The sequence below is a fragment of the Octopus sinensis genome, linkage group LG16 (genome assembly GCF_006345805.1).
Source record: "Octopus sinensis linkage group LG16, ASM634580v1, whole genome shotgun sequence".
NCBI classification, from domain to species: Eukaryota; Metazoa; Mollusca; class Cephalopoda; order Octopoda; family Octopodidae; genus Octopus; species Octopus sinensis.
Window position 1 is genome coordinate 55,483,581 of NC_043012.1, and position 17,529 is coordinate 55,501,109.

The 17,529-nt window shown below is 39.2% G+C and overlaps 1 protein-coding gene across 1 annotated transcript in view; it reads right to left on the minus strand.

Moving 5' to 3' along the window:
- Positions 1 to 9,741: 9,741 nt before the first annotated feature.
- The window catches only part of LOC115220330, a 53,319-nt gene continuing 45,531 nt past the window's right edge, over positions 9,742 to 17,529 (minus strand). Inside the window, exons 11-12 of the mRNA XM_029790430.2 lie at positions 16,326 to 16,542; positions 9,742 to 10,508 (exon numbers count right to left, since the gene is read on the minus strand). Coding sequence (XP_029646290.1) covers positions 9,750 to 10,508; positions 16,326 to 16,542 — 976 coding nt within the window. The 3' untranslated portion in view covers positions 9,742 to 9,749. The remainder of the gene's footprint in view (positions 10,509 to 16,325; positions 16,543 to 17,529) is intronic.

Sequence of the window (17,529 nt, forward strand, 5' to 3'; positions counted from 1 at the left end):
ATTAATCAAATTCAGTCCAACTTCAAGACAGTTATCGTGAAAGTTTGTTAAGATATCTATTCCTCGCGTTCTACCTATAAGAGTACCCAAAGCCAGTAACTCTTCGTAGCAAATAAAATCTTCTGTTATGGTCCAAATGAAGTATAAAACCTGCGCTGAGTCAGTAGTATCAGTTGATTCATCGAAAGCGGTGGAATGATATATATTACCTTTTGAAGTATTGTGTGAAGTTGTTCTATTGTGTTGAGGGCTAATTCATGCTGCCGGTCAGTTATGGTTCTCCTAAAAAAAGGAAGTTGCTTGTACTTTGAAACTTTATCGGGGTTTAAGCATCCTACAACTTCGACAACGTATTCTTTTACGATTTCCACATCGCTGAATGGCTTCTTTTTCCCCGAGTATATAAACCACTCCATAAGTTGCTTCAGTGACATTGTTTCCGTGTCTTACCTCTGCTTGAAATAACTGTCTTTGCTTTCGCTTTTCATCTTTTAATTTCGCACCCCTCTTTCTAATTTGAAACATTTGTGGTTCTTATGAGTGGCATAATGCTGATGTACATTGCATTTCTTCAATGTTGATATTGCAATTGTAATGAATGGCTCCTTAGTACATCACACGGTCAATACAATAAATATAAAAAGGGTAATACAAAAATGTGCCAGAGGGGAAAGTGAGACACATAACCGAGTAGAATGTTTAAGAAAAGATTTATTGATATGTTAACAAGTGTGTCTGTGTCTGCATCATGTATACAGAATAATAGACAGGCCGTCATGAGAACAAAGTGTATGTTGTATAGGCATGGATGTATGTGTGTGCGTTACGTACTTGAGAAGTTAGACTAATGTCCATAGTCACAAGAATGAGAAATACCAGTTCGGTGATTGAAATACTGTATCAAGAGGTTGCGGCCATGATGCTGAGCCGGTTGCAGTACATGTCATACGGGAAGTTGTTGCTGTAATGCTGCTGCCTGGGTCACTTGGTACAGGAGTTCTCACAGGTTGTATATTTGCTGTTGATCCATGGTGAAGTAATTCTCGAACAGTGCAGTATTGAGACCTGTGCGAGCTGCTTGTTGAGCTGTGTACGTAGAGATGATGTTGACTACGTTAAGAAGATGAAGGTGGCGACGAAGACGGAGGTCGCCGTAATGCTGTTGGACGGGTGTCGTCGTCTGACGTTGTCGCTGGAACTGGCTGTGTTTTGTGTGGTCGATGGCTAGACCTTAAAAGGTCTGAAACCAAAGACTCGAGACGAAAAGAAACTGGGTTTTTATAAGGAGCTATAGATTCAAAACTGCGTTGAGAACGTGATTTATTTAGGGGCACCGATTAGTTATACGCAGCGAATTGGCGCGACAGAGTAAGAGACAAATTGCGCCAATACCAACCAATCAGAGTAATGGACGCAACGGGGTCCAAATAGAGGTCAAAGGCTAGCTGCACATATATATATATAATAAAAGGGAAAGAGGAATTTCACTCTAGTGTTCGCTAGACAATAATGCAAAGCAAACAAATAATCTTATCTTCAGCAGAGAAAAAACAATATTGCAGTCCCCAATCCTCATTAAAACCTGTTTTCTTCCTTCAGCGTTTTCTTGGTCTTCTTTCACACGATGGACTGTGAAGCTGACAAAATAAGAATAATAAAATATATATATATACACGAGTACGGTCAGGCTGTGTAACTACTCTCAAATTCCACTTCAAATGGAAAGTCACGTGCACCGTTGTCACAAGTCCATAATCATTAGCGTACTTGATCGCCACAGGCTCTCATTAACCAGTATCGGGAGCCAATCAGGTGAGAAAGTTAACGTACATTCTGGAGTTAGATTAGAACTGAATAATAATAATATAATAATGAAATTATTGTATACAGTGCTCAGGTGCACCACAACTTGTCAGAAAGTGCATATAAAGTACATGCAGTAATGTAGAAATGTCTGGAAAGCGAACAATGTATGAGTCAGATACACGCTTGTGTGTGTATGGAGGGGAGAAAATCAAGTGTAGTGTTGGCGAATCTCAGGAAGCATGGAAGTTTTGAAGGATGCAGTGCTCCGACAACTAACAACCGATGCCGGCAGTTTGTTCCATGCTTCAGCAACTCTCAGCGTGAAAAAATGAGTGTAGCAGATGTCGAAATAGCCCTTATGGCTTACAATATTTTTAAAGTGGTGGTCAGTTGGAAAGGATTATTTCATTGAATTTTCTTTTACTCTTTGGTATTTTAAATATATTCATTTTAAGATTGGAATAAAAATGATAAAGGACGAACAAAAACATGAATAAAAATGAGATTTATTCTGACAGATTTGGATTCATTCAAAAGGCCACGCGTAATGGCCTAGAAGGCCGTTGGTTCCCCACTCCAGCCATAAACCCATCTTTCATCGTCAGTGATGATGGTTTTCATGAAGTCTGGGTCATGGTTTACACAGTCTAGCATGTCCTGAGCGATTTCCATTTGGAATTGCTTCTGCAGCTTCGCCTTGGGGACGAATTTCGCTGACACCCTTCGCATACACAAATCTTCCGTTAAAATGGAATGCACCGATCTTGTGCTTATTCCCACTTTGTGAGCAATTTCCTGGATTGTTACACATTGGTCTTCCATGACTATTCGCCAAACCTTCTCAATTGGCTCTTCGTTGTGGATGGCCTGCGTCAGCGTGTCTTGTTCTCCACTGAGGTGCGGCCGTGTCTGAAACGGTTCTACCACTCATTGATTTGAATTTTGCCCATTGCATCATCGCCAAAGGCCTGGTGAATATTCTGTATGGTTTGAGCTTGAGTATCACCAAGCTTTAGGCAAGACGATACAATATCTCTGCTCAATGCGTTCGTAGAAACGAAAATCCGACGAACGCGCACTACACGTCCGTACTCTAGGTGTAACAACCCAGATCTGGGACGACTTACCAGCGTGAAATTTTTCATGCCTGCGCAGGAAAGGTGGCTTCATCTCCCACCCAAAGGATTTTGCCCACACAGCATTAGTTTTGGCGGTAAAAAAATAAAATCGGATACTTTTTTAATGCACTTTGTTTCAGATGTACTCTTTTCTAAAAAATTTTTTAAAGTCTCAAAAATTAACTCAGTTATGATATGCCCACATGGACGTATTAGATGCATCCCAATTTTGGCTGTGTATATTCATGAAAAAAATGTGGGGTGTCTAATACGTTCGTGCGATTTTTTTTTTTTAATGTAGTTAAATACGGTATTAATATTTTGTACAACGAAGGCGGTAGGATGGCAGAATCGTTAGCACGCCCGGCAAAGTTCTTAGCAGCATTTCGTCCGTCTTTACGTTCTGAGTTGAAATTTCGCCGAAGTAGGCTTAGCCTTTCATCCTTTCGAAATCGGTAGAATAAGTACCAGTTGTGCACTGGGGTCAAAGTAATCGACTTACTTCCTCATCCGAAATTGCTGGTGTTGTGCCAAAATTTGAAACCAATATTTCGAACAACTACGAAATAAAGTACAAAATAATGTACTTTATTTTATACAAAGGGAATGAAATGCAAGGCTGAGCGCAGTGTGAATTGAACTCATGTACTTTGTCCTTCGCTCTAACAACTCAGTTAATTTGCTACCATGTATATTGTACATGCAGTAACAGAGAGTGTGTAGGTTGGCGGTTTGCATGTCATTTTAGTTATTTCGATTCGGGTATTTTTGTTCTGCTGTAGGTGTGGTTTGTATAAGTGGTCAGCAGGAGGTTTGTGGTCTGGTCCGTGTGGATGTGCTCTATAGGCGTGGCTTGTGTAGGTGTCTTAGAGTGTGGTCTGTGTGTAATGTGTAGTGATATGAAGTGTACTTGATTGACTTTTGCTTTTCGTAGTTTGTATGAGCCACGTAGGCGTGGCATAACCCATAATGGAACTAGTAATATATTACTTGCTCACCTCTGTTATTTCTTGTTTTGGGCAAACGTAGAAACTGCGAATGGTTCTTTGACTGTTCGTGTGTCGTTTTGCGTTCTTCACTGTCACACACACACACACACACACAAGTGAAAATTAATGAGACACACCTGAGATTCTTCATCTGAGACCCTTAAATGAATGTATGTACCCACTTTGTTGTGGGCACCTACAAAACAGCATATGTAAAAAGTAATGACACACACACATACACCAGTGAAAACTTATGAGACATACCTGAGATTCTTTCATCAGAGACTCTTAAAATAAAAGTAGTCACACACACACACACCACACACACACACAGAGAAGTATAAGTGCAGATGCATAAACCTACATATATGTATGCACGAAGTCAACCACATACAAAACAACCCGGGAACTGTCTTAGCTCGCCGCCTTTAAATATATTCTTTTCTACTCTAGACACAAAGCCCGAAATTTTGCGGGAGGGGGCCAGTCGATAAGATCGACCCCAATACGCAACTGGTAATTAATTTATCGACCTCGAAAGGATGAAAGACGGAATTTGAACTTAGAATGTAAAGACAGATGAAATACCGCCAAGCATTACGCCCAGTGTGCTAACGTTTCTTATTTCTTTATTGCCCACAAGGGACTAAACACAGAGGGGACAAACAAGGACAGACAAAGGGATTAAGTCGATTACATCGACTCCAGTGCGTAAATGGTACTTAATTTATCGACCCCGGAAGGATGAAAGGCAAAGTCAACATCGGCGGAATTTGAACTCAGAACGTAGCGGCAGACGAAATACCTATTTCTTTACTACCCACAAGGGGCTAAACACAGAGGGGACAAACAAGGACGGACAAACGGATTAAGTCGATTATATCGACCCCAGTGCGTAACTGGTACTTATTTAATCGACCCCGAAAGGATGAAAGGCAAAGTCGACCTCGGCGGAATTTGAACTCAGAATGTAACAGCAGACGAAATACCTATTTCTTTACTACCGATAAGGGGTCTAAACACAGAGGGAACAAACAAGGACAGACAAACGGATTAAGTCGATTATATCGACCCCAGTGCTTAACTGGTACTTAATTTATCGACCCTGAAAGGGTGAAAAGCAAAGTCGACCTCGGCAGAATTTGAACTCAAAATATAACGGCAGAGGAAATACAGCTAAGCATAGCGCCCGGTGTGCTAACGTTTCTGCCAGCTCGCCGCCTTACAAATAATACAATATTACATAAGTATTTTATAAGCATTTTATAAACATTCTGTTTTTTTTCTTTTCTGGAAACTCACCGCGTACCGGTAGCTGATGGCTTGAGGACCGCACTGGTCTGCGGACCACCACTTTGAGTAGCTCTGTTCTACAGCATTCTTCATATCACTCCTTAACTTATTTATTCAAATTCGTACCATTGACTCATTTGAGTTATTCCCCATGGTTTATTTTAGATTTTGTCGTGTATCTTTTACTTGTTTCAGTCATTAGACTGTGACCATGCTACAGCACCGCTTTGGAGAATTTTTAATCGAATGAATCGACTTCGATACTTTTCTTTCTTTTTTTTAAGGCTGGTACTGATTCTATCGGCCTCTTTTGCTGAACTGCTAAGTTGTGGGGGACATAAACACACCAACACCGGTTGTCAAGCAGTGATGGGGAACAAAAGCAGACACAAAGATACACACATATAGTTATAAAAATATGCATACATACGACGGGCTTCTTTCAGTTTCCACCTACTAAATCCACTTACAAGGCTTTGGTTGGCATGAGGCTATAGTAGAAGATATTTGCCCAAGGTACCACACAGTGGGACTGAACTCGAAGCCATGTGGTTGGAAGGCAAGCTTCTAACCACACCGCTGTGCCTATTTTTCTTTCTTTTTTTATTTTTAATAATGCTTTCTTTCTTATATGTATTCTTTTATTTTTTGTTTTACTTGTTTGTCATTTGAAGTATCACCTTGAAGAATTCTTAGTCAAGTGTGTCGACCCCAAGACTTTTTTTTTTTGAAGCCTGGTACTCATTTTATTGGTCATTTTGCCGAACTGCTAAGTTACAGGAATATAAAGACACAAGCACCGGTTGTCAAGCAGTGGGGGGGGGATGAACAAACAGAGACACAAAAACACACACAAATGTATGCATATATATATATATATATATATATATATACAGCAGGTTTCTTTCAGTTTCCACCTACCAAATCCATTCACAAGGCTTTGGTCAGCCTGAGGCTATAGTAGAAGACACTTACCCAATGTGCCACGCAGTGGGACTGAACCCAAAACCATGTAGTTATGAAGCAAGCTTCTTACTATATTGTTGAGTATAAGCATTGAGTGTCTCTAATATTTTTGGGTCTTGCCAATGAAGTTGGAGTGATGCAGTACTCACGACTCCAAGACCAAATGACCATATCACCCTTACTATTCTTGTCGAAGGCACATGGCTGTGATCAGAGCGTTGGGTTTGCTCCAAGTTCCCCTCCGAGGTACAAGTATGGACAAGGGATTCTGCATGATTATTCACATCATGTAGAGCAAAGTAGTTTATTCGAGATAATTTAGTGGGCTCCATTCCAATCAGCCAAAACATGAGTACCAACAGTTAATCTAGGTTTAGCCTACAGAGTGGATTAGTCATTCAAATCGATCCCCAATACACATTTCAGTACAGTAACATTCTCCATCTGTCCAGTCGCTACTTTACGAAACATAAAGGAACACAAAGGCATCAAAATTCAGACCCATACAAACAGATTATTGTGATTGTCATCATGGTGGTTTCAACGTCCACTTTTTCCATGCTAGCATGGGTCAGATGGAATTTCTTGAGGCAATTATTTTATTTTTTACAGTCAGATGTCCCTCCTATCGCCAATCCTCACCTGTTTCCAAGCAAGGGAATATTTTCCTATAACTAGCCATTTCTTTTTTTTCATAGAAGTCAGGAAATGAACAACCCTGCTTGTATGACAATGATGCTCATTTACAACCATCACATGATGTCTAGAACATGGTTACACACAAACACATGCACACAACCCACCCCCCATGACATCCTTACTATTTTCACTGAAGACGCATAGCTCAGTGATTAGAGCATCAGGCTCACAATCATGAGTTAGTGAGTTCAATTCCCAGCCCAGACTGTGTGTTATGTTCTTGAGCAAAACACTTTATTTCATATTGCTCAAGTTCATTCAGCTGTAGAAATGAGTTGTGACACACTGGTGCCAAGTTGTACTGGTATTTACCTTTCCCTTGGACATCAGTGACATGAAAGGGGAGGCTGGTATGCATGAGCAACTGCTGGTCTTCCATAAGCAACCTTACCTGGACTTGTGCTTGGAAGGTAACTTTCTAGGTGCAATCCCATGGTCATTCATGACCGAAAGGGGTCTTTTACCTTTTTATCAAATATCAGAATGTTAAAGAACAAAAAGAGGATGAAATATTGCAAGATATTTCATTTGGTACTTGTCTACTTTCATCAGTTCATTGCTTGAAAAATGCCCCTTAACAACATAATAATCATCATCATTATCATCTTCAGTTCACGTCTATTTTCCATGCCGACATAGTCAAGATGGTGTGATAGGATAAGACGAGCTGCAGGGCTATTTTGATATCCAATATCAGTTTTGGCAAGGTTTCTATGGCTGGATGCCCTTCCTAATGCCAACCACTTTACAGTGTGTAGGCACCTGCTTTTCTTATGAATAAATAAATAAAATTAATAAAGAAAATGATGGAAGAACTAATAACTTCATAAAAGCAATTTTTAACTAAAATAGACATCAAGTACTTTGGGTACTTCATAAAATCAAGATAAACATCTGGTACCTTAGGTACTTTTAGAGCTTAGAGTCCATGCTATTGCAAGCATCCAGGCCAGATCCCAATTTGAGAGCTTGAGGATATCTTCTTCCTACAAATGTTAGAGACCCAGAATAAAAAATAACAAAAGGATACGGGCATGGCCCTACACAACCAGAGAGAGCACAGGAAAAAAAAACACATCTTATGGAATTGATATCTCTTTGAAACTTGAAAAACGAAGATGGAAAATACAGTTTTACTTTTAGAGGTATCAACCATGGTATACAAAAGAGAAGACTGCAACCCCAGTATGGATGGGTGATGTGTAAAAAAGAATGATGATAGCTGGGTGAAAAAGTATTATATGATCTAAATCCGCTATTCTCAACTGGGGTCTATTTGGCCCCTGAGGGGGTCCATGCAACAAAATAGTAAACTGGAGATCCATAATAGTATTTTAAGGGCCCCTGGAAAAATTTTGCTTTCAATTTATTGAAGAAACAACTAGCTTTCTTTCTCTAACATTTTACATTATTAATTGGGCATTCACCATATTATAAGTATTTTAAGGGCCTCTGAAAAAATTTTGCTTTCGATTTATTGAAGAAACAACTAGCTTTCTTTCTCTAACATTTTACATAGTTAATTGGGCATTCACCATATTATAAGTATTTTAAGGGCCTCTGAAAAAATTTTGCTTTCGATTTATTGAAGAAACAACTAGCTTTCTTTCTCTAACATTTTACATAGTTAATTGGGCATTCACAATATTATAAGTATTTTAAGGGCCCCTGAAAAAATTTTGCTTTCGATTTATTGAAGAAACAACTAGCTTTCTTTCTCTAACATTTTACATAGTTAATTGAGCATTCGCAATATTATAAGTATTTTAAGGGCCCCTGAAAAAATTTTGCTTTCAATTTATTGAAGAAACAACTAGCTTTCTTTTTCTAACATTTTACATAGTTAATTGGGCATTCGCAATATTATAAGTATTTTAAGGGCCGCAGAAAAAATTTTGCTTTCGATTTATTGAAGAAACAACTAGCTTTCTTTCTCTAACATTTTACATAGTTAATTGGGCAATCACCATATTATAAGTATTTTAAGGGCCGCAGAAAAAATTTTGCTTTAGATGTATGCACTGGTATTTATTGCAAGAAACAGCTAGGTTTCTTTCTCTAATATTTTACATAGATCAACCTAAACAAGTTAATGTGCGAAAAACAAAATAGGAATTTCGGAAGAAGTTTCTAGAAAACTAGTTTTTAAACATCAAATGGCTATGGGGGTCCACCTGAGTAAAAGAGTAATCAAAGGGATCCATAGTTAGAAAAATGCTTGTGAACACCTGATCTAAATGGTAGGATTCTGTAGAAAAGGAAAACTGAAAAAAAAATCATAGGAAAAAAGAAAGATTGTGATGCAATTTTATCTAAGGCTGCTGAGCTTCACAGAAGTCACAAGGGACTGTAACAAGAGGGAGACGATATGTTGAAGCGGACTAGATAAATCCATGCCAGCATGGAGATGCGGATGATGGAGATGATGGTGACGATGGTGGAAGAGAGTGGGCAGGGTGTGGGTTGACGATGATGATGATGATGAAGATGAGGAGGAGGAGGAGGAAGATAGTAGTGATTGCAATAATGATGATGATGATTACAATGGTGGTGGTGGTGAGGATAATGATGATGAGGAGGAGGAGGAGGGAGGGAAGGAGGGGGAAAAGGAGGAGGGGAAAAGAGGAGGGAGAAAAGGAGGAGGGGAAAAGAGGAGGGAGAAAAGGAAAAGGATTCTTGTGATTGCAATGGTGGTGGTGGTGGTCATCATGATGATGATGATTATGCTGATTGCAGTGATGGTAATGGTGATGGTAGAAACAATGCTGACAATTGCAGCAGTAGTGAGGTGGTAGTGGTGGTGGTGGTGGTGGTATTGACTTAAGTTGGCTCTGCTCAGTTATAACTTATTATACATCAAACAAAAACACTTTTACATTTATTCAGTTTTTATTTGTGTATGCGGTAAATCAAGAGGGAGCTGTTCCCCAGAGACTGTTGTCAAACTGACTGGAGAAAGAGTGGTGTTTGATTGAGTGTTTACGTTAGGACAGCTGTTGGACATTAGAGAATCAACTTCAACCTCAATCACAACTGACGTGCTGTAGTCTGGTTGATTGTGACTAATCATACCTGTTATCATTTGTGACAAATTACAGATGGTCTTCTGATATTGAAGTCCCGTTAAGGTCATTTTGTTGTCAACATGTTCGTAGTTCAGGAAAGAATCTGATTTGCTTAAATTATTCTGAGACTCTGCTATGGTATTTTGCGAAGAACAGGAAATCGGGTCTGTTTCTTGTTTCACCTTTATTCCTGGTTGGCTAGGTCCTCCATCACAGTCGTTGTCCATCTGAAATCTGTTTGTTATTTGGTAGTTGAAATATATATTCATCTGTTCTTCATTCGAAGATTTCAAAGATGTATTGGATTGGTTTTGCATTGTACATTGTTTATATCGATCCACAAGGCTCAAGATATTGTATACACCAAGGATCTTAGCAATGCACTCCATGTTGTATAGAATATCTGAATTTAAAACCAGGACTCCTTCATACATATAGGTACAAAAGGCCCAGAGAGCTTCCTCTTGAATGTCAGGAGTAAAAGTTAACTGTAGGTATTCACCTTTCAGCACATCAGTATTTGGAATTTCCAGAAGTTTGGTACAAGTGGCAATGAGAAGATCTCGATGAACCTGAAAGAGATATTATATGAGATATTAATTACTTTCAAAGAAAATAATGATTTTTAAAATCTTTTTTCATACAGGCATAAAGCCACAACTCTGTACAAGACAAACCAAAACAAGGATCCTCTACGTCAATGATTCTTAACCTTTTTTGTAGTGCCCTGGTGGCACATAAAAAGCACCATCCATACGTGACTGATGCCAGTGCCCTCTGATTGGCTCTTGTGCCGGTGGCATGTAAAAAGCATTATCTGAATGTGATCGATGTCAGGGCCACCTGACTGGTGGCACGTAAAAAGCAGCATACAAACATGGCCAATGCCAGTACCTACTGATTGGCTCTCATGCTGGTGGCACATAAAAAGCAGCATCCAAACATGGCCAATGCCAGTACCCACAGACTGGCTCCTATGCCAGTGGCATGTAAAAAGCACTATCTAAACATGATCGATGCCAGGGCCACCTGATTGGCTCTTGTGCTGGTGGTACTTAATAAGAACCATCTGAATGTGGCCAATGCCAGGGCCCCCTGAATGGCTCCTGTGCCAGTGACATGTAAAAAGCACTATCTAAATGTAATTGATGCCAGAGCCACCTGACTGGCTCTCGTGCCAGTGGTACATAATAAGAACCATCCGAATGTGGCCAATGCTAGAGCCTTCTGACTAGCTCCTGTGTCAGTGGCACGTAAAAAGCACTAACAAAATGTGATCGATGCCAGGCCCACCTGACTGGCTCCTGTGCTGGTGGCACATAAAGCACCCACTACACTCTCGGAGTGGTTGGCCTTAGAAGGGCATCCAGGTGTAGAAATATTGCCAGATCAGAATGGAGCCTGGTACAGCTGCTGGTTTTCCAGACCTCAGTCAAACTGTCCAACCCATGCCAGCATGGAAAACGGATGTTAAACGATGATGATGATGATTATGCCTGGTGCCTACCTAAGTTGTCAGTGAGATATCATAGATGATAATTTATAAATTTTATTCAAATGGAAATCATAATACAAGAAGAAAATACTTGAAGAAAACTATTCGAGACAAGAAATACAACATTAGAAATGAATTATCTCTCATTTTATTTTAATAACCATTACAAGTTTTATCATGTACTAGCAGTATAGCCCGGCGTTGCTCGGTTTTGTAAGGGAAATAACTATATAAGCATTTTTTTAGAGAGTATAGCAAAAAAAATAGCAAAAAATGCATTAAAAATGGAAAAAATATGATGGTAATTTTTTTTAAAAATCGTTGACTCATCGTAGACATTTTTAGAGAGTTACTTCCCTTATATAATAGCGAAAAAATGCATTAAAAATGGAAAAAAAAACGATGGTAAATTTTTTTTTAAATCGTAGACTCATGTAGACGCTTTCTTAGCCATTTCTGTTTTGGTGTCTTCAAGCCATGAAGTCGTGTTCTAAAAGAACACTGGTCTCCTTGACAACGCATTACGACGTTGATTTCCTTACACTCCCTTCCCCACAGGTGCAGGTGTGAGCATGGACGCCAACTCCGCCGCCATCGACACACGAAAAATTATGCATTAAAAATGGAATAAAAAATGATGTTAAATTTATTTTAAAATCGTAGACTCATCGTAGACGCGCGCTAATATTCAGACGGGCTCGATATGAATCACGACTATAAGCTACCCGAATTTGGTTAAACTGCACCGCAAAATGTGGGAGTAGTTAGGAATCTAAATCGAAGGGGACAGACACTCACACAACTACAGTTTTATATATAGATATACATAGCGCAGTAGTGGTGAGATGTGACAGCAAAGAAAAGCATACATTCACTCTCTGCATGCAATTAGACTCGGAAAGTTCGTGAGGAACCCATTGACCCAATTTGCTGACTTTTCCGATAGCACACAGGTCTCAATGAATGGTGAATGACCAAATCCAAGCTTCTGCTAGTTCCTCAACAGTTACGATGAGATTTTGTTCCACCAGGGTTTTCAGGATGTCCTTGTCAAGTTCTACAGATCTTTCAGGATGAGGCTCATCTTCTAGGCTGTAGTTTATGGCTCAGGATTTCTGGAACCACCATTGACACTGCCTTACGCTTATTGTCCAATCCCCATATACTGCATTAATATTTCTTGTACTTTGCACACATTTATATTCTGTTATTCTTTTATATGTTTCAGCCTTGAGGTTGTGGCCATGCTGGATCATGTGTGTGTGTGTGTCTATCTGTCTGTCTGTATGTATATATGTATATATATGTGTGTGAACAATAATATTTTCAACAGACGTGTTGCAAATGTATCTGATTGTTCTCAAGCTTCAATACTGTGTGTGTGTGTATGTGTGTGTGGGTATGTATGTATATGTATGTATGTATATGTATGTTGTATGTATGTGTTATGTATGTTGTGGTGTGTATGTATGTGTGTGTGTATGTGTGTGTGTGTTGTATGTATGTATGTATGTATGTATGTATGTGATGTATGTATGTATGTATGTATGAGTCTATGTTTACTTTATTACTAACACAAGCCACTACGGTTATTTAATGAAAGTCTTCCTCAAATCACTCTCTCTCTCGCTATTTACTCTCTTCAAGAACATTTTCACTCACTCTTAGCTCTTAGCTTCCCATACATTTTACTCATGTATCTATCAGTGTCATAGACAGAATACTTTCAGTTTAGTCTTCCTCAAATCACTCTGTCGCTATTTACTTTCATTTTATTCGTTGCCCACTGTGTGTGTGCGTTTGCGTGTGGTGTGTAAACCAGACTAAGAAAAGCATTTGACACACACACCAGAATGTGAGTTTTCTGTAAATTTTGCTTAATTGGAGTTTAAATTTTAAAAACTGGACCTGGCATGACGCGATGCATTGTACTCTTAAAAATGCTAGGTAAATTGTAATTGAAGAAATCCTATATTGTAGATTTGTATAACTCCCAAAGGGAGGCAGATAAAATCTGCCTTTTATAATAAGAGACTAGCACTATGACCTGGCAACGCCGGGTCATAGTGCTAGTACATGCATGTGCACATACACACAAGTACTGTCCAAATCTCCGACCAATCACATACAGCTAGCTGGCATTCAATTGGCGTATCAAGTTTCAGGCACTTTGATAGGGTTTTGGATAGAAAATTCACAAAAAAGTCACTTCTATTGATTTTTTAATGGCCTTGTGGAGTGACTGGGGAAATGTAAAGATGTGCATGACCACCCTTGGACGGTTTTGAATGGCCATAGAAAGTGCGAGTCCTCTAACTGAAAAATTGAGGATTTGTATAAAGGACACGCACACAGACATTTTGCCGTTTATATATAGAGAGATAATTACTATTATAGGTAAAATTCAATATGTTAATTATGTTACCTCACTGCCCCCTAAAGCCTAAAGCCCCCTTTCACATGCTCAGTGCTCCTTTTCACATGCCCAGTTCCCCCCATTCACAAGCCCAGCACCACCTCGAAGGGAATGTCTTCCATGTTGAGAAACTCTGCTCTACATAGTAACTCAGTTTGCTAGATACATCAACCAAATTTACTCAAATCATACCCAAGTGTTTTGAAAAGAAAGGATTCATTGGATAGTAAAGGTAATGGGTAAAGATATACTCCGGTCATGAATGACCATGGGATTGCACCTAGAAAGTTCCCCTCTAAGGCACAAGTCTGAGCAAGGTTGTATATGGAAGACCAGCAGTTACCCATGCATACCAGTCTCCCTTCTCCTTGTCACAGATATTATCCAAGGGAAAGGCAAAGGGGCCAATACAGCTTGGTACCAGTGACATCACAACTCATTTCTACAGTTGAGTGAACTGGAGCAATGTAGCATAAAGTGTCTTGCTCAAGAACACAACACACAACCCGGTCCAAGAATAAAACTCACTACCTCATGATTGCATGGAGGCACATGGCCTAGTGGTAGAGCAGCGGACTCGCGGTCAAGGGATTGCAGGTTCGAATCTCAGACTGGGCGATGTGTATATTTATGAGCGAAACACCTAAGCCCCACGCGACTCCGGCAGAAAGCAATGCTGAACTTCTGCTGACTCTTTCGCCACAACTTTCTCTCACCCTTTCTTCCTGCATCTTGCAACTCACCTGCGATGGACCAGCGTCCCATCCAGGTGGGGAACCTATATGCCAAGGAAACCGGGAAACCGGCCTTTATGAGCCAGGCATGGCTCGAGAAGGAACAGACAAAAAAAAAAACCCTCATGATTGTGACCCCCAACACTCTAACCACTGAGCCATTGGATAACATGGTGCTAAATATACAAAAACAAAGAAAGAGTGGGTATGCTCTTGATCATAAGTCTACTCACCCAAGGGTGACTGGGTTTAAACTATGACAACTTTGAGAATGCAAGCCAACAGAGAAACGTCTGAGTATTCATAGGCATAGGTGTGGCTATGTGGTAAGAAGTTTACTTCCCAATCACATGGTTTGGGGTTCAATACCACTGCATGGCACCCTGAGCAGGTGTCTTCTACGATAGTTTTGTGACTGGATTTGTTTGATGAAAAGTGAAAGTGTGCCTGTGAGTGTGTGTGTGTGTGTTATATTTTCCTTGCCCCAGCTTCACAAATGAGTGTCACCCTCATGACTGCTTTCCTTCACATCCAGTCATCCATGAAAAATATGTTTGGCCATGCTTGGAAACCGGTTGAAAGTTGGTGATAGGAAAGATATCCAACCACAGAAAATTCACATCAACAGATTCTATCTGACCCGTGCAAGCATGGAAAAATGGTCATTAAAAAGTGATAAAAAAAAAAAAGATCTGTTCTGCTCAGGGTTGCCTTGGCCTAAATAAAAACAACTCTTGTGTTATGTAGTCTGTAGCTTTTCAATAAATAAAAACTGTTTTTGTTGTTGTTGTTGTTGGTCAGTCCATAACTAAAAACATTCCGTCTGTTACTGCCTTATCTTTTTACTGGGCACAGAGAACTCAAGACAATGTTTCTTTTTGGGTCTTTTCTCTCTATGACGTTAGGGTGAGAATTAAGGGAGATTTCACAGCTATTTCTAGAAAGTCGAATGACCATGGAGAGGTCCTCATTATTTCATGAAATATATTGTTTATTTGAGAAGGCAGGGTGTGTCATCTGAAAGGTATCTCACCCCTATTTCTATTCAGCAAAATAAATGCATATGTATGCAAGTATGCACACACATGCACACATGTGTGTGAGGATATATATATATGGAAAAAGAAAGGTCAGGTAGAAAATGCTAAAATAATTTTATAAAAAACATTTCAGTACTGGTTTCTGTCATTGAGACTTTTTCAACTGTAAGTATGGAAAACAATTAAATTTTGGAAAAATTAAAAGAAAAGTTTTTTTTAAAGAATATTTTACAAGAATATGTTCAAATACAAGTGGCATTTTCCTTGTTTACTCTTGTGGGTTCGAGGTTATATATATATAACATATTGTTCGTGTGCTGCTAGATTCAGAAGATTAAATGTGTTACAGGAACATGACAGGAAAAAAAAACACACAATGAACATGAATATGCTCGACCCCTTATCATCTATTGGCCAAATATCACCACAATTTGTCACCACAGCAGTGTCAGTACCATAAGCTACTGCTGTATAACTGAGCAGACATGATAAACGACTGCAAATAACAAGAAATGATAAGGTCTCTAGACCAAACAGTAATTAACAATGAGTTATGAGGAAAATGAAGAAAAATACATACAACGGAAGAAACAAATAGATAAGCAAGGACAATGACAGAGAAAAAATAATAAATGATAGAGAAAGATATTTATATCACTCTATTTGGCTCATAAATAAGAATTAAAAACTAATTGATAACTTACTAAGATTGTATGAGTTCCATTACTAATAGCTGCATTGCAAAATAACCTTGATTTCCACATCTGATAAAGTTGGGTCATTACACAACTCTGATGATGCTGCATCTGGAATTTGTAGGTTGGTGGCTTTGGAACTGGAGATGGTGTTGGCACCACAGAAGTCTGTGGTTGAACCAAGGCTTGTGGTGAATGTAACTGAACATTTTTCTTGTTTGGTTGACTGTAAATGGAACATTCATCATTAATACCTTTGTTTTACCCTTTAGCATTCAGATTACTCTGTCAAATGTAATACTTATTTATTCACATTGTTTTTAATTAATTGTGCCTTATCTCATAGCTTCAAAATTTTGATGTGATTATTTATCGTTAGAATGACATCGTAGGGTAGGTGTGAGAGGCTGAATCTCATAAGTTTGAACATAAAACAAGGATAATATTCTGGCCTGGTATGGCCGGTTTAAACACTAAAGGGTTAAATTAATGGAGAACTAGATAGAATGCAAGCCAACAAAGAAACATTTAAATATTCATAGGTGTAGATGACACAACAATCATCATCATCGTTTAATGCTTGTTTCCCATGCTGGCATGGGTTGGATGGTTTGAAAGGAGCAGGCAAGCCACAGAGTTACACCAAGCTCCAAATATCTGTTTACGCTTGGTTTCTATGGCTGGATGCCCTTCCTAATGCCAACCACATTACAGAATGTGCTGGGTGTGTTTTTACATGGCACCAGCACCATTGGTTTTTTTATGTGACACCAGCACCAGTGCTTTTTACATGGTACCAGTACGGGTGCTTTTTATGTGGCACCAGCATGGTATGTATGAAGATATTTTAATCTTCTATATTGTGTGTGTGTGTTACAAGGTAAAGTCTGTCTGAAGCCACCAGGAATATTAGATCAGATAGGTTATACAAGTTTCTGAGATATTTAAGTAAGAGAGACTACAAAGCTCCCCTACCCACAAAACAGAATATCATTCCAGAATAATAAGGTCAATCCTCATCTGCTGCTATTGCTAGTATTCATATTTAGCTGAGATGCCTGGGGTAGCAGAAAATGAAGTGACTTGCCTGAGGAGATGTGTTGTCCAATCTGGTAATCAAACCTTACGATTCTGTGGTAACACACTAAACATTAGGTCATGTGCCTTCGTAAATGTGTTTGTGGCATGTATAGTGTATATATGTATACACACA